Below are 18,853 nucleotides of genomic sequence, written 5' to 3' on the forward strand. Positions count from 1 at the left end.
GTTGCTTTAGTCTTTCTGTTGATGTTATGGACTGCAGTGGATCAGTTTTTTGGCAATCAACCAGTAAAAAAGGTTAAATTTACCTAGTTGCACAAACCAACAACTGCCTGGACTTTGTTGCTAAGTGGATAATGAGGTGGGATTTAGAAGTGAAAGGTACTGGGTTTGAGTTTTTATGTGAACTTCAAAACTGGGACCCAGGTATATCCAGCTGACAAGTCCCAAGTACAGCAGAACGCGAGACTTGAATTTCATTACTAGTCACTATCCTACTCCGTTTAAATGCTTGAGAATGTGATAAATTTCGCTTGTACGGACTAGGTTCAGAATCGTACGATGGTAGTGACCAGTGACTGGAGGTGCTGAACGATATGGCTTAGAAGTGGTTGGAACGGCGAAGATGCATTCACTTTTCTCTTAGATCTTGAGTTTCCAAATAATCTCTAACTTTTATTCAGCAAATTCACGTTCTCTTCTCGAATCATATCGTTTATATGTAGTGTTTTCTACGACCACTGATCGTGTTGCTACTACCAATGCAAAACATTTTTCTTGACGATTTTATCACGTTGTGCTAATATCGTGCATCAACTTGAACCGATACATTTGTTTCAGGTTCATACGTTGCTTACAGTTGTCTGGCTTACTTTAGTAACTTACTTATGCATACAAATTGTGGCGCATATATATCTGGTGCCCCCTTGTACCAATATTTATGTGTTTAAATAAATAAATGCATACAAAGGATCATCTTTAGCTACTGCTATTAAATGGAAACGGGTCAAGTTTTCACAGCCTTTAGCCAATCAGAATACAGGATATATATATATATATATATATGATTGTTAAGCAATAAAAAAATGGCTGTTTTGTTCGTCTCTCTTGAAGTCGAAGAACGTTCGGTAAAAAACCAGCCCACATGAAACAGATACAGATATCCTACTTGATGAATTCTTATGAGATTTTACAGTTTCACATCCAAGTTATTCAACAATGACTAAGTATAAAACAAATCATATCATTCAAGATCATGGCATATAAGTACAGGATATTACTCCAGAATATCCTTCCTTGAGAGCTTTTTAACGGTCATGAATAGATTTTATATAACTCAACTATTTCAACAGCTCTCCACGTGTAAGCAAGAGATAATGGTAGTTATGTCAAAACTTAGGCGTAGATTTCTCTGCAGTGAACGAAGCATCCGCCAAACCCGCTTTGAAGTAGATAGTTGAGTTCCGATTATTCAGTGTAATATAAGTAACATGGTTTATCTAAGTTTCCAGTTGGGGAAGGGGAAAATCATTGCTTACAATTGATTTCTATCATCAACTCACTATAACAAAATATCGACTTGTGCCGTATTGTTTTGGATTGTCTTACCACTGCTTCACATCTACAATTTCAAATCAGCGTCGCCCTTGACAGTATATCGTATTAAAATTAGCTTATTACGTCCTCCTCACTAATAGTATTCATGATGGTGTCACTAGTCTGTATTTTTTCAATGATATATACCCTGTAACCTCGAAGCACACACGGTATAAATGTGATCTTCTTAGTTTTGAAAAATAAAAATGTGGAATGGTAAGGCAAATGTAACATAAGAAATTTTCGACTGAACAACAGACCCGATACATACAGACAAAACTAACATTTAAACAATTATGTCTATTCTATAAACTATAAATACAATGGTATGACAATAACATAAGATCTAATTAAACAGTTAAAAAATGTATATGATGGCTTACCATTAGCTATGATTGTTAGTAAACAATCGAATAAAGGATTTAGACGATTATGTCCGCTTGTAATTAATCTATGAGAGACCTAGAATAATAACAATTATAATAGTAACCAATCATGAATTTTATAAGGTTTGAAGAAAATTAATTGCCATGTGGCAAAAAACTGAACCAGTAGGAGAACAAAATAAAGGATGACAGGATATTATATGATGATGATTATAATTTACAAGTAACATAGATACCTGAATTGTAGTAAAAAATGATTGTTAGTGGGTAGACGATGATTAGTATATGTATTTTTTTTAACTCTGACAATACTGATCTGTTCATTAGTACAAGCTTCCAGATTCTATAAACATTATTGATCAGTAGGTGAATATAACTGAACTCTGTCGTGAATGAATAAAAAGATTTCATGAGGACTAAAGTCCAACTTACATGATGCTTTGGATTGCATGTATATATAGTATTGAAGAACCAAGAAAAACTGGCAACATTTGAATACTTTGTCTTAATATGGAACTGTATAGCTGCGTGTACCCATGGTCATGTAGAAGATCAAAAATTGAGACCTTTATACTTTGCGGCAAGGGTGTGGGTTACTTATAAACCACTGAGTTGCCATTTAATGATTTAGATTTTTATTTTTGATCGATTCACGACATTGAGTGATCATTATTTACTGTCATCGCTGGTGGTTGACTTGACACAGGTGAACTCTACTGGTTACTATATATTACTAACACGACCAAAGGAAACCCTAGGCTCATCTTCTGAAGAAGTTGTAAGTCCACACTCAGAAAATGGTTCATACAAGAATGGAATAGATATCCAATGTTTCCTGGTTGATAAATGGTGATCTAGCTAGAGTCAGTCCATAAAGTAAGTAAATAATTAATCACGTTTATACATACAAAGGTCACTGTCAAAGATCTGCTTATTTATAGAAGATGAACACTACAATCTAATTACCGAGATACCAGTAAGTAGATGGTTGTTAGACAGGGCATCGGTCTCGTGACTTCCGAAGAATCTCGGCTTTCACTATGAGGCGTCATAGTTGTTCCTTCAACTCCCAGGGCAGAGTTTGAATGGTTTAATTTGCTTGGTGTTTTTTAGCAAGATTTTTTTCTACGAGATGGGGTTACCGACCCCATGTTCAACACTCCTCCTTTACCTGAGCTTGGGACCGGCAGTAACTCTAGAAGAGCTGCAGGCGGAGTAAGTTAATTAATTAATGTGTGAGAACCCATGATTAAATGAATGAATTCAAGTATTATATTAAATGAATAATACTCAAAGAAAGAAGTAATAATTAAGTTTACAAAATAAAATTGGTGACAAGAAATTCGATGAATAGGGAATTTGCTTTCAATATCATACTATAAATGGTTTGAATAATTTTTCTGGTCAGCGCTGGAAGTGGATAGGATACACTTTGAGGAAATCACCCAACTGCGTCACAAGCCCTCACATGGAATTCTGAAGGCCAAAGAACACATTACGCCGAGAAATGGAGACAGACATGAGAATGAACAACAATTGGATAGAACTAGAAAGGAAGGCCCAGGACAGAGTGGGTTGGAGAATGCTGGTCGGCGGCCTATGCTCCATCGGGAGTAACAGGCGTAAGTAAGTAATCATACTATAACGTTACTAGTAACTGAATTGAAAAATGTTCATTAATTTTTAAACAAACAAATGATTATAATAATAATAATAATTCATTACATACTATGATTAATAAATCAGCATGCGTTCCTGTAAATACTGGTACATCTAACAAGGAACGATGACGATAAGGTTTATTTAAACGTACACCAAAATTTCTTTCACCGCTAAGTAATAATAAGATGAATACACCGACATGTATTAATCCTATACGAGCTGAGAGAAAAAAGAAATCAATAATATTATAATGAGAAGACAAATTGAATAATCATTACAAGATGTGAGGGTGTCTAAAAGCGGTGCATATCAATGTTAGTAGAAATCGAATTCATTAGAAACAAAATGCATGGATATAAACAGAGTTTTATAATATGAAATTTCTGAAATAATGTAATAACAAACCAATTGTAATGTGATGTAAACAATAACACTACGTAAAAATTTTGTTACTAAATAACTAGGCTACGTTGATGTTTGACGTCGAATTGCTATTGAGTTAGTTCAGAAGAGTAGAAAATGTAAAAATGACTCCCTAAAAGAAATGTGACAGGTGTTAAGTAGAATCATTTACTGATCCTAATGTACAATAGTGAAACAAAATAGTAGTGTATGGAAAAATCAATGGTCAGATTAAATAACCTATAAACATTAGGTATCCGACTCTAACTTCACTCCCAACCTACTTATTTTCAAAAGATGAGTATTATTATAAGTCGTCATACATAGAAAGCTCCATGGAACCGAGTATATTTGTTAGTGTTGGTAATTAGTCGTCACTAAATTAAGCAGTATAGAGAAATCTAGTGTTGCTGAAATACCTGTTATGAATAAAGATAGTAATCGATATCACATGCTAAATTCACTAACCATAATTCTATAATTTTTTATCACGAGTCAACTATCCCGTCTATATAGCCTAGTGTCTTAAAATTAACCAATTATATGTTCGGACCTGAACAGTTAATTTTGAGCCAACGCAAGCCACACTCCTACAGTTCCGCTGTTCAAAAACTTTCCTCTATCCATTGTCTTGTGTCCGAAGAGAAGTCAACAACTAGCTTCAAATATTGTGTACATTTCAACAATTCAGACTAAACAACAACTATCTCAAACATCCCTTAGCTTATATACACGAATTATTAGACCGCACAGTACACCGAATAAGAAATCATACTATAGGCACAATCTTACCATAAGTGGTAGACGACAGAACAAACAGTACATAATTAACTAGCAATAACTACAGGACAGTTTAAGATATAACGACAGTTAATAGGTTGACTTAAAAGCTTACAATGAAGAGAACATAGAAATACAATAATATAGTTATCTACTAACGATATGACAAGAATGTAAATAATAATAATAAGAAGAATGGTTTGAAAAGTTCCATCCATAATTCTGTCATAACAGTACCCATGATATTAGAAAGCCAATAACAAATTTCAACTAATGGATCCGAACGGCACATTTAAAGAGTACAGATTCATATACTCGGCTTTGTCACATTTTTGTGTGACGTCAGATGATAATAGCCAGTTGTCTGATTTGATGTAAATAGAATAGGTTTCCAAAACGTGATTTATTGGCTGAAAATTGAGTGCTTTAACCACTAAGCCATCACTCCAATGGTACTACTAAACTTACCTTCCAAGGAATTCTTTTTATTTAACTTGTGTTATTTACGTTCTTTAACTTGAATCGATAACTAAAATATCTACACCCCAAAACTAAAAATTCCCAACTCTGACTTCAACGCCGATGGACAAGAATTCTCCCTATCCTCCTATTCCTTGCTCAATAACAACAGACAGAATCCGAGTTTCTACCAGAAAATTCATTACACAAACACGAAGGAGGATCCTATGGTTTACAACTCACGCAGATAACTATATTCATAACGCTCTTGAAGATCCTGTGCCAAAATATTATACTAAAATATAAGCGAATCAAAATGATGACAAGGTTCTCTTAAGTGTGAAGTAAACGAAAACTAGTAACGCAGTAAACTTCAGCAGAAAAAGTATTCAACTCAAATTCCCATACGATGAATTACAAAGTGGATATGTTTCAAAAGTTATCTTAAGGATCCAGAATTCCCAAATAATAATTTTTTGAGCATGAGTCCAATTGGTATTATAAAGGTTGAAACATGCATTGTTTAAAAATGAATTTATAAGAAATCTGATACAAGTTTCAAATTGTAGGAAAATGTACTATATTCGTCTTTCAGTATAACTTTGACTAAAACATGAAAAATATAAAATTCAACGAAAGTATCACTTGGTAATAAATCCACTGAAAAGATATCGTTTCATAGAATTTCATAAACTTAGGAAATATGCTTGTAAAGATCCCACTAGTTGAACTTATTCCTTCTTACATCAAAAACAACTAGGGTAGATAACAACAATACCCTGACAGTTACTAGTATACCATTTTAGTATATTGTACATTGTTAAAATACTATTAGAAGGGGTTTTGTGGAGATTCCAGTATTTTCATAGTTGAAAGCATGAGTCAATTGAAGCTAGACCACCAGTGAAAACCTGGAAGCACTGGACGACCGTTTCGTCCTATAGTGGGACTCCTCAGCAGACTGGTAAGTCCTGGGTTCGAATCTCGCGAGGCGAGATCGTGGATCTTCGGTGCTGAGGAGTCCCACAATAGGACGAAACGGCCGTCCAGTGCTCCCAGGTTTTCCATGGTGGTCTAGCTTTAATTGACTCACGCTTTCAACTATAAAAATACCATTAGTTTTACTAAATGGTGTCAAATAATTCAAAAGAACATAATGAAATTAAAGATTGAACACGATATTATCCAATATGTATTCGAAAAAAACAACAAAAGTATGTATATAAGGTAAACAAAATTAACGAAGATGACAGTGAAAACGATGAGTATTTCAAATACAAGTCAATATCATATTAAATCGACAAGAAAAATTTCTTCTTCTTTGAGTTATGTATGTAATTCATGATTGAAGTATAAGTAAGACACTAAAAAAGCTTTTAATATTCAATAACTTAATGAATTAATTCATGTTTAAACAAGCTATACATCTACTTATAATAATAGTAATAATAATAATAATAACAGCGGTAATAATGGTATACCTTCCTTCAATAAAGAAAAAAAATCAACTTACATTGATCATTACGTGAATTATTAAGATGATAGAGTATAGGTACAAGTAAATCTAATACTTGACTTGATTTTAACACATAATACATAAATTTTTTATTGCATTCGCATATTCGCCAAAATAACACTAAAAGTTCTTGATGCATTTGAACTTTTTTGCTAGATCCAGGAAGATATGTTTGTACTAATGGATTATTTAATAAACGAGTTATTCCAGAGAGAATAAATGCAAAATCCTTTAAAAAGCAAAGAGAAAAGATAGAAATAAGTACTTCGAAACTTTCAATTTTGATAGACTTTAAAGTATGTGAGTACAAATATTTCTAAGTTAGACATGTACACCGTTGAATTTTGGTTGTGGTTCACAGGTTAAGTATTAGCGCATGAGACGAAAGTTTATGGGTTCCGTCTTTTGTGGTAGTGGTCATGAATGCCACTACTGATGAGCCCCACACTAGGTGCAATAATTGTTCAATACTTTTACGTTTTCAACGGTTGTTCAAACTATGCAAGTTTGTGAACTCAGTAACATTCAACAATCTCGAAGACCGATGAACTAACGACTATTTTTATAGTTGAGATCATGAGTCAATGGAAGCTAGACCACCATGGAAAATCTGGAAGTACTGGACGGCGGTTTCGTCCCATTGTGGGACTTCTCAGCAGTGTGCATTCACGATCCCAACTTGCCGTCCAGTGCTTCCAGGTTTTTGATGATGGTCTCGCTTCAATCGACTCATGATCTCAACTATTAAAATTACTAAAATATCTACAAAACCCCTTCATATATTTTTATATTGAGAAAAGTAAAATCATGGTATGGCTAAGGTAACAGGTACATAACCTGTCAAACAAATGACACAATCGAGCACCATTTCCCTCAAGATTACGGGTACATCTTGATGACGAGTGCCAAATAGCACAAAGCCTAGATCCGGGGGTTTCCTATAGTCTCCTTCCAACCACTTAACGACAACCATGTTTTTCCCTTTTTTCTGAAGAATTTAATAAAACGAGCGATTAATTTTAAAATAAACAAGAATTCATGAATAATCAGATAAGAAACAGTCAATTAGACATCGCTCACCAAAACACTAGGACAAATATGGGTTAGTCCAAACTGCCATACCATATAAGCAAGATAAGATGAATAACAAAAAAGATCAAGATAATGTAGAGGTGAGAATAATTAAGCGTTGAGAATATTGTTCCAAAAGATATCATAGAAAGGTGTGTATGGAAGAAAATTGAAACTCAATATAGAGTAAGATGTAGGTACATTGTGAATGACTCTAAGTCGATAAGCACTAAATAAGTATTGAATGAAATGTTTATAATATTTAAAAAATGGAGATAAGGAATGAACGTATGCTTGGTCTGCAGGAGTCCTAAGAACTTCAACTATATGACCTAATTTCCTTCATGATCTGTGGCTACCTCATGAATTACTGATATCTGGCTATCTTACAGAAGTTAAAAACATAATACTACATCAAAAAATGTACATCTGAATAGAAGATGTTTCACTATGAGTAAAAAAGCCCCAAATGCCCTGGTACGGTCGAGAGTGGGGAGAGTCCGCTCTCTCTCTCTCTCGAAATGCTCTCACATGGCCAGCGAATATATAGCCTCTGCCAGGGAAGTCCTACTCACTGCCTTCTCGTGGCACCGGTGTTGTTTACGAAATTGAGAGGACGAAAAGCGAATGTACGGCGCTTTAACTGGGTTGGTGGATGTGGAGGATCCACCTAGGGGAGTTGTAAAACCCTCATTCCAAACCAATGGTGCACATGGGCTCCAGCACCCTGAGGGAACAAATGGCGTACGAATCAATCGTTGATCACTGGCTACCATGGGACTGCTTCTCCTCACGATGCTCCACTGCCTTGTGGATCAGATCTTTCGGTCAAAGGCTCCGGGTGTGGGCCCCTAAGGAAACCACCTGCTTCAGTTCGGGCACCTGGGCAGTATCACAGCCCTCACACAAATCGAATGAGATTTGTATGGCGCATATGTATCTGGTGCTTCCTTGTACCAGTACTTATGTGTTTAAATAAATAAATAATGAGTAAAAAAGTACAATTTCATTTTATAATCAATTTAAAATATCCAACTCAATAAATGCTCAGTTTTAAACTGTTGTATCGTAGGTGCGAATTCAACAGCTACGGTTTAGACAACCAGGCGGTAATAAAAAGCAGATATACAAAAAGCGTCATATAAGAACGAGTGCATCAATTTGTATTTAACAACTGAATTGTATTACTAAATTGCCCGATTTTAAATAATGTATTTTGTGCCAGAGCTAGCGTAACCGATTGACAGTTCAAACAAATAGGTTTGACACTGTTATTCTACAGTTAAAACCCGAATTCTTTGACGACTACGCCAACGACAAATTTAGTTATCACGTCTGTCCAAAACTGTACCGAAGCTTAGCACACTGTGAAGAAAATATGATAAAATATTTTCATTTTTAGTTGTTACGCCGATTTCGATTGTGAACCCAGTAAATCGTTTACTAATTCCCAGTCAGTCAGTCAGCTACAACATAGAACCAGGCACATTTATGCATCGGTCCAAGTTGCCATACCTCGTTAGCACAACAAGATGAACACGAATTCCAAGTCTCTTTGTGTTCCAGGGGACGAACCTACATTACCGGCAACTATAACCGTATATAATTACTCGACCTGCAGCAAGTTTAATAACTTTTAATGCAACTTGCTGAAAGCGAAGAGGTTTACCAACTTTGTAGAAACCTTGAAAAACCACTAAGATACACAAGTTAGAATCGACTACTAATAGAAGTTTGGTAGATGAGGGGGTATTTAGGATCTGAGAGATTGAATCCTCAGGAATTTTAAGAGTACTTACTATAAGGTACCTTATGGGTCAAGTAAATTTACATAAATAACTATAATTTATTCTTATGAGAATATCACTGAAATAACACGTTTTGCAAGCATGGTTTTCAGTCTCATCTAACTGGCTGTAATTTTATGTGCTCAAAGGTGTGGAATTTTAGGCAAAAAACAGTTAACAAAAGCTTGGTGTAAGGATGCTAAGAAGATTGGTTAATAAAAACTATTAATGTTTAGTAAAATTTTATGAATTCGTTTTACCACCATGGAAGACTCACTATAACGATGAGAATGCTACAAATCAGAGTAAATGTCGACCAGCGATGTTTTCAAACGCACCCCCTTTTGCACTCAGTCACTTTAGCCGGTACAGATAAATGGTTGTTACCTTCTACATTAAAAATCCTAGCCCTTACTTTGGTATTGTTTATTTGCTACTTTAGAAAAATCTAGTGATTAAATGGTTGCAGATTTTACAAGTCACATGAAAATATTAATTAAGTTCGAAGGAAATTAATAGAAAAATGAAATTAACTGGTTGGAAAATAAATATCAAATAAGGACACAGCCACTTATAGTTTTCACTATGATCAAACTAGCTAACGAAAATTCATGAAAATAAAACTACCCATATTCTGGGATGGTGAGCTTTGTATACACCTGATTTAAGACAGAGGTCCGTTAACTTTCAAAGCATCACCCAAGAGCTCATAAATTTATAAATTTATGTTAATCACATATAGTGTATAGAGTGCCAAAACATCTGCCTGACGAAAATGTGAAGTACTTCAAAAACAACTAACAGTTGATAGCTAAAGGTATTATTTTTAAGACACTACCTGAGACTTCGATAAACATTATTATTGGTTGACTAATGATCTTAAACAAGTAAAAAACGGCAGATGGCTAAATAATATGTTTGAAGAAAATGGTATCAAAATAAAACTAACCTCATCTCTGTGTATACGAGACATGTAATTTACGAACAGATTCATCTCACTATTCCATGCATCTCCATTCCCACTATTTCGACTAGTCATCCCAGTACCATTTAAACTTAACTGTTCATCAACATCTGAACAAGAATGGCTGTGAGAAGAATTTAAATCACGAAATGATGCATTCGAATACGTAGGGCTTGGTATCATGTGATCAGGTTCTAATGTTATGCACAGGATCTATGGGGAACAAATATAGTTTTCCAAGTAAATACGACAGGAAACGATACTTTAGTCATACAAAAAACAATTTACCAATCAACATATGTTTACTAGTGACTGGCTTCAAGAGGTATTACCTGGAGTTCTAGTGAAAAGCAGTGATCAGTGGAGTTCAACCAGGTCTGTTGTGAGATAGTAACTCACTGAAAACAATGGCGGATGTGTCGCTCAATTTCGTGGATCGGTTGAAATTAGACATTAACACTGTTGGATGCCGGCTCAGTGATCTAGAGGTTAAGCGCCCGCGCGCGAGACTAATAGTCCTGAGTTAGAATCTCGCGAGTCGAGATCGTGGATGCGCGCTGCTGAGGGGTACTACAATAGGACGGAACGGCTGTCCAGTGCTTCCAGGTTTTGCATGTCGGTCTAGCTTCAGTTGACTCATGATCTCAACTATTAAAATGTATTTGTCCGTTCTTTTGATATAATGCTGATTGTACGACAACTACATTTGCATACAAGAAACATGTCATTTGGATGATTTAAGGGGGAAAGTTACTTTCTACTCTCGTTGTTTAAGCTGTCGGGAAAATTTAAGTTATATTTGAAATATGAATAGATGAGGAATATGAAGTATTACAAACTTTTTTAGTTTTAATAGAAGCATTAGAGGTAAAAATAAACTTTGTTTAACTAAGTAAATTAACGAGTATCATATATACAACTTCCTTTATTAAATTTAGAAAAGTAAGGACAACTAAATTATTAACTTACCTGTAAAGCTACTTCAACTAAAGGTTCACGGGAATCAGAAAACATAAGGTGATTGTACGGTACACCTAAACCAACAGGATCATATGCACAAACAACGTTTAACAGAGAAGCAAATAATGGCAGTGCGTGACGATTCACCGTACTTGTGAAAAATTTAACCCATCTATTTTCGGAGCGGTGAGCTTCCTCTTGTTCCAAATACATAGTCTCAGAAAAACAAGTCAAAATAAGTTTGAGGATTTCTGTCCGGTTAGAATCATGAATGGCATTTACTGCAGGGGCTTGTGCAAATCCCACACCAGACTGCCAGATATACTCACAACTGTCAATAGTATGCATATCTTCTGGGCTTTCCTAGAATGAGAAATTAATTGTGTAATATCACTGAGATGTCTCTAATAAGAAAAATGAACCAGACGTATCACGAAATTTATTCACACAATTTGCCAACTGCTCATTTTAGGAGAATTAATATCTCAAGAGGTCTTTATGTTTAGAAAACATGTTACAGCATTTCCATCTATAGATAAAATGCTCCCCTGGAACAACAATCGCAGAAGTATGTTAGGATAAAGATTAAGTCAGGATGAATCGAGTCACCTTCCGGAAAGGAACCTAGTGAGAGTAAAGAAGATAGAATCAAACCATATTGCTGAACAAACTAATCAGAATAACCCCAGAGAGAAACTATTCTTTACAGTACGTCACATCAAATATGTGGTCTATATTGGTAAACTAATGAAACTAGGCATGTTAAGGTGGCTGTTCAATTGTCAATGATTCCATTAACCTATGCCCTTTCTTAGTTTGACCGCTCCTAGTTTTCTTTCAATCTGCTCCTATACCAGACAACACCCGTCGAGGCAAGTTGATAGGAGTTAACTGGGCTTTCTGAATAAGTACTGAGACTTTGTTAGAAACTAACGCACCAGGGCTGATGAGACTTCAAACATAAGTGAAGTGGTCAAAACAATCTACTACCTCACTCCCTATCACCAGTACAGGCATTTATGCCAACCAGTCCTGAAGTAATATTTCGAATTTAGGGGAAACGCATCCCAAATATGCTTATGTTATTTAAAGCGGCTAGAGGTTAATTAGCCACGTTTACCACATTTTGGTATTTTAAGTCCATAAATGAACCTTCTGGCGAATCAATCCGTAAGATGGTAAACGAAAAGTTATTGCTAAGTCATAGATGAAGAAATCATGTAAAAAAGAGAACAGTGTGCAACCCTGACGAACATTCGAGGTTAAGTATTTTGGTGACAGTACGCCGTGATCTGACTCGTCCGGTAGTATTCGAATATAGAGCTTTCACCAGGATGATCTATTTCTTTGGTGTGACTTTAGATGACAAACTGACAGCTGAGTAAGACGTCGGGATCTAAACTATAAATTGGGTTCTGAAAACGCCACTTACTACCAATAGCTGTAATACGTGAGGGGCCTAGGGCAAAATATGGTGACTTGGATGGCCGTTGCTACTACCTTGACGTGGTGGTTGAGCTTGCCTATCGTGATGAAGCAATCGAGCTATGCTGGCTGGAACAATCGTTCCTCGAGGTCCTACCATGCCAGACAGGTCGGTTGAAGAGCGGTAAGACTAAAAGTAGCAATCCCAAGGTCCGAAGGCGAAGTCGTACTGCCGACTGTACAGAGGTGTGACAGCAGTAAGGTGTTTCCTTCAGACGACCAGCATGACAGCAATGCTGCCTTCCCACAAGGAGGGGTGGGGTTAGAAAAGGTCGACCCTAAAAATGCACACCTCGCCTTATCCCACGGATTTCCGTCTCCGGCGGTAAGGTCCTTTGAAGAACGGAGCTAACACGTCAAAAATCCCCCACAAAAAGGCCGTACGTGACCGGCCTCAAGCAGTTGTCCCTTGGGCACTGCGGTCACGCTCCCAGGTCGTTAAGACTAACACTAATCCAACTTCTTTTTCAGGTCCCTCAAGAAATACCCTTCCAGCCGGAAAGTGATATTAGCCCCCATACCCGCAACAGCACACGAGACCAAGTTGGTCACTTTCAAATCCTTCCTACTCCTAATAACTCTCTTATCTCCACGACTAACCCTTCCCACGTCCTTTTATCACTTCGCACCGCTAGGGCAAACGATTCAAGTACACGGAACGTTATTCCTGGTCTCCTGAAACCACGCTCTAAAATACATCAAGGAACTTTTAATGTCCGAACATTGTGCCAAATAGGACAACAGGCTTCCTTAGCTAGGACTCTAGAATCTTACACCATCGATGTGTGCTGCGTCTCCGAAACGCGCATACAAGATCCGAGTAGTGTCATTCATTTGACCTCACCTAATCAAAATAAAGAACCATCTCGATACACGCTTCGTGTATCTGGAAGCCCTGATGCTGCTTCCCGTGGCCTCGCTGGAGTAGGTATAGCATTAAGTCGTAGGGCAGAACTAGCTCTTTTAGACTGGATCCCAGTAGACAGTCGTCTATGCGCTGTCCGACTGAACGGATCAGTAAGGACTCGGAAAGATAGGGAAACTCGTCGTTGCCTCTTCGTCGTTTCTGCCTACTCTCCCACTGACTGCAGCTCAGACGATATAAAAGATGAGTTTTACAGGAAACTTTCTGACCTTCTCCGAAAAGCTAGGCGTTCTGATGTAGTAATAGTGGCTGGTGACTTTAATGCTCAAGTAGGTAAACTAAGTGAAAGGGAAAGACACCTGGGTGGATCTTATGGTGTCATGGCGAAAAGAACAGATAATGGCGACCGTCTGTTGCAGCTGTGCTCAGATAACCGCCTATTTCTTGCAAATACTAACTTTAAGCATAAGGGAAAACAACTTTTGACATGGCGACCCCAAAATCCGTCCCAACGTTGGAGACCCAATTAGATCACATCGCTATCAGCCACCGATGGAGGGGCTCGATAGAAGATTGTCGCCCATTCTGGGGCACATGTTTAGACTCAGATCATGCTCTAGTGCGAGCACGTATCTGTCTGCGTCTTACTGGACGTAGGAAAGACACTGCAGGGAAGCCTCTAAGGGTTCTACTTAATGATAAGCAAGCTAAGAATATATTTCAGGAACAACTGGAAAAACAGTTAGACAGACATGTAAGTTGTGCCCACCCCGAAGCAGCGTGGAATGACATCCGTAAAGCTGTGGAAACAGCAGTGATATCCGCTAGTAAGGTAAGCCATAAGGTCAGGGAGAAACAATGGATCTCGGCAGCATCTACCACACTGATAGATGCTCGAAAACTCATCCCACCTGGCTCTGAACATAACGAAGAGCGGAGTCAGCTTAAGCGAAGGCTAATAAGAAGCCTACGCAATGATCGTGAACAGTGGTGGGTAGCGAAAGCAAGAGAGATGGAAAGGCAGCGGCAATAGGTAACAGCAGACAGCTATTCAGACTTATTAAAGAAACCGGCATTAGGAACCCAACTATTAGCGAAACTATCTTAGACAAAGATGGGCATATCATTCATTCTCAATCCAGGAGATTGGATCGATGGGCAGAACACTTTAGGGATCAGTTCAACTGGCCTTCAGCCACACTTCAGTTACCCACGATCCCCAGTCGTCCTGAATGGCAAATTGAGGTAAGTCCTCCAACTCTCTACGAGGTTGAAAAAGCTACAGGAAATCTAAAGCGAGGTAGAGCCGCAGGCCCTGACAGGTTTACCCCTGAGATTTCTAAGGATGGTGGTCCAGTACTAGCAGCGAGATTGACTGAGGTCTTAGGTAGAATCTGGGAAGTGGACGTAATTCCATCTGACTGGTCCCAATCACTGATTGTGCCAGTCTATAAGAAAGGACAAAAGTCCTCCTGTGACAATCACAGAGGAATCAGTTTGACTAATATAGTGTCTAAAATATTAGCTTCAATAATACTTAGGCGCCTAACCAAAGCTCGTGAAGAGCAGACTAGAGAAAACCAGGCTGGTTTCCGACCTGGACGTGGTTGTATAGACCAGATATTCACTCTACGTCAGGTCCTAGAACATAGACATACATTCAGACGTCCCACAATAGTAGTATTTCTTGACCTTAAGGCGGCATTTGACTCCGTTGATCGTGAGGTTCTATGGCAGTGTTTGTCAGTGAAAGGAGTACCGAAGAAGTACATTAACCTCATAAAGGCTCTCTACTCGAACACAACTGGTCGAGTTAGAGCCTATGGCGAACTGTCATCAGAATTGGTTACCTCGAGTGGTGTTCTTCAGGGCTGTCCACTCTCGCCATTCTTGTTTAACTTTGTCGTTGACATGCTTTTAGAGATATCACTTTCATCATCTCAATATCCTGGAGTTGAACTTTTACCGGGAGATTCACTTGTTGACTTAGAATACGCCGACGACATAGTTTTATTCGGTGAAGACGCTGACAAAATGCAGAGTCTTCTGACTACTGTAAGCAACAATGCAGGCATGTTCGGGATGTGATTCTCTCCCTTGAAGTGCAAAATGTTACTTCAGGATTGGGTTGCATCGACACCTGAACTAATGATAGAGAGTGAAGTAGTTGAGCGTGTTGACAGCTTCACTTATCTTGGGAGTCTCATCAGCCCTTGTGGTCTGGTGTGTGACGAAATCTCAGCACGGATACAGAAGGCTCGTCTAGCTTTCACCAACTTGCGTCATTTATGGCGTAGGCGAGATATCCGTCTAGCAACCAAAGGACGTGTTTACTGTGCAGCAGTCCGTTCCGTCCTACTTTATGGCAGTGAAACATGGCCGATAAGAGTAGAGGATATTCGTAGGCTACTAGTATTCGATCATAGATGTCTTCGAATCATTGTTCTTATATCCTGGGACCACCGAGTAAGTAATGTAGTTGTTAGGTGGGTAAGGATGGCAAATCGATTGATGAAGTAGTGAAACTTCATCAGTTGAGATGGCTGGGACATGTGTTACGAATGCCCAACCACCGACTGCCCCGACGTGCAATGCTTTATGGTGTAGGAGCAGGTTGGAAGAAAGCTAGGGGCGGCCAGACCAAAACATGGCATAAATCCATGAAGTCGCTGACAAGTGGACTGGGCCATGTTGGTAGGTGTAGACTACCTGGTTGGGATTTGCGAGATAATAGCAACCGATGGTTAGAGACCTTGAATGACATGGCTCAAAATCGTTTGCAATGGCGAAGGTGCATCCACTCTTTGTGTTCTACCAAATTCTAATCTTCTGAATTCTTCATGTCCCTATCCTTTTTCTCTTTCCAAATTTATTTCACCGTATTATACTCCTTCAATAACATCTTCAAACCCTTATCTTTCACATAATACTTATACTCTTACTACTTCTACCACTATGGAATTTGAATCGACAACTGCATCTTTGTGCTAATGTGGTATGGCGACTCGAACTGATGTACGTACGTACGAAGTTCTACGTTGTAACTGACTGACTGGATGAATTTAATAACAAATAACCCTCTTAATTATTTGAATAGAAAATGACAAGAGCAAGTTGATTTACCATACATGATTGATAATGAAAAGTTTAACCATTGGATGCTTGTAAGAAATATAGGATTTCAGACAAAAAATGATTATGGCAAGGAATGAAACTGTTGCTTAATCGGCCAGTTTCAGGATGAAACCATCCATGAATTGTCAGTCCATAAAATACTCCTAATTAGTTTCCGCATCGAGTAATATGGAATAAAACTACGGTATATACAGCAATAGCGAGTATCAAGTTATAGTTTATCGTCGTTACAGGTTTGTCTTTGCATTATGTGGCAAATAATCGACACATTACGAAACTTGTTTGAACTTTAGAAAACGGAGAACAAATGAGCGCGATAAATACAAAAGCTGCGTATTTTCAAAAGAACTAACAAAACTTTCCTTCAAAGAATACAGATACTAGTGATCATCGGCCATACATTAAATAGTTAGAATTTTGAATTATTATGTATTTATTGAATATAATACAATGTATAAACAATATACGTCGAATAAACTCACAGGGCCAGATTTGGGAATTGAATGTACGGTAAAATCTGGACAGAATAGCAGATCCTAGGGAAGTTTGGATTTAAAAAGGCCACTTACGCATAGTGCTGATAGTAAACTTTGAGCAAGTGGAACAAATTCAACCTGCTGTTTTTGATAAGATAAATAGTAAAGCAACGTACTTCTCGGGATACAGAAGGATCGACTGGGAGAGGTGACCAAAAAAACGAGCGCCATTCTGTGTCTTCAAATATGTATGGCAATAATCTAGTTAGCAACCGGATGCAGTTGAGAACTGTAAAATATATGCAACTTGGATAAACTAACCTGTAAGTTGGTCTTTGGTAGTCGGTGAAGCAGACTCAGACACCTGTGCGATACGCTCAATGGCTTTATAGCATAAAGTAGCCAGATTGTTTGGGGCTTCTGTTCTTAAAGCTCGGATTTCGGCTGCGGGGATGAGAGCAAATATATCTTGGATAGACATTGGATATTCAGCCCAAAACTGGTCCCAAAAGTTATCATCGTTAGAATCAACAGGCTAATCAATAAGTAATCTGAAATGTTAGCAATACTTGGGTTTTCGTAGTGAGTTGTATAACTGCATTCCGGTAGCCTAACTTAGAATTATCGCCACCCATCAGCGTAGCTTTGTGTTTAAACCAGGCGCTACTTTAAGAGATGTCTTGAAACTTTCAAATGGGTCAAATGGTTGTGGACGGAATAGATGAAGCTTTCTCTTAAAAAGCTTCTGTTTCTAGTAGCAGTGGATCAACAATACCTCCAGGCAGGAACCTAGGTATATTAACGATAACAGAGGAATTGTTCAAGTGTTTCAAATGGTTGTGGACGGAATAGATGAATCTTTCGCTTAACGGGCTTCCGTGTCTAGTAGCATTGGATCACTTATATTCCAGGATGGAACCTAGGTATATTGACGATAAAAGAGGAAGAAAAGAAATTGGAAAATCATAATAATATGTGGTCCTTAGTCCTTAAGAATAGGTCAAGTTTCCTCTTAAAGGACTCCTGGCAAGTCGCTTGGACTAGATCAGTCGGCAGAGAATTCCAGCATTTGACAACCCTTACGGAGGAGAAAATGTTTCTACAGTCTGTTCTGCTATTTCGGGTCTCCAGTTTCTGGGTGTTACCCCATAGGTTAGTGTTGTGACTAAGCTTAAGATGTTTAACGGGATGACCAGAATTGTTAAATATACTGTAAGTCAATAGAACGTCACCTCGAAGACGCCTGTACTCTAATAGGTGAGGGTTAAATGATTGGAAGTACTCTTTATAAGGTTTGAATTTGAGTTCTCGATCTGATTTCGTGGCTCACCGTGGGATACGTTCCAGAGTGTTCTTATCCCTTTGGAGAGAGGGAGGAAATACTATGTTTCCGTATTGCAAACGCGGAATAATAAAACTGTTAAAAATTATGCAGAAATTTCTAACATCAAATTGGCCCAAAATGTGCTTCAATGTTGCCAGTGCAAGGTTTGCTTGAAATGCGTTTTCGTCACAATTAGCATACGATTTCATG

At 37.9% G+C, this 18,853-nt stretch overlaps 2 protein-coding genes across 2 annotated transcripts in view; both read right to left on the bottom strand.

Annotated features, from left to right (window-relative positions):
• Smp_050890 (hypothetical protein) overlaps positions 1 to 17,954 on the bottom strand; it is a gene marked incomplete at its 5' end in the record, with an annotated part of 31,192 nt that extends 13,238 nt beyond the window's left edge. Inside the window, 10 exons of the mRNA XM_018798341.1 lie at positions 1,755 to 1,833; positions 3,487 to 3,638; positions 7,691 to 7,822; positions 10,320 to 10,611; positions 11,368 to 11,721; positions 17,326 to 17,379; positions 17,413 to 17,460; positions 17,496 to 17,608; positions 17,641 to 17,854; positions 17,889 to 17,954. Coding sequence (XP_018653293.1) covers positions 1,755 to 1,833; positions 3,487 to 3,638; positions 7,691 to 7,822; positions 10,320 to 10,611; positions 11,368 to 11,721; positions 17,326 to 17,379; positions 17,413 to 17,460; positions 17,496 to 17,608; positions 17,641 to 17,854; positions 17,889 to 17,954 — 1,504 coding nt within the window. The remainder of the gene's footprint in view (positions 1 to 1,754; positions 1,834 to 3,486; positions 3,639 to 7,690; positions 7,823 to 10,319; positions 10,612 to 11,367; positions 11,722 to 17,325; positions 17,380 to 17,412; positions 17,461 to 17,495; positions 17,609 to 17,640; positions 17,855 to 17,888) is intronic.
• Positions 6,548 to 6,715, bottom strand: Smp_114080 (hypothetical protein; the record flags this gene model as incomplete). The annotated part of the gene is made up of 1 exon (XM_018798343.1): positions 6,548 to 6,715. One exon carries the CDS (start codon positions 6,713 to 6,715, stop codon positions 6,548 to 6,550), a length of 168 nt encoding a protein of 55 aa, XP_018653294.1.
• Positions 17,955 to 18,853: the final 899 nt, after the last annotated feature.

This window comes from Schistosoma mansoni, chromosome 6 (genome assembly GCF_000237925.1).
Source record: "Schistosoma mansoni strain Puerto Rico chromosome 6, complete genome".
NCBI classification, from domain to species: Eukaryota; Metazoa; Platyhelminthes; class Trematoda; order Strigeidida; family Schistosomatidae; genus Schistosoma; species Schistosoma mansoni.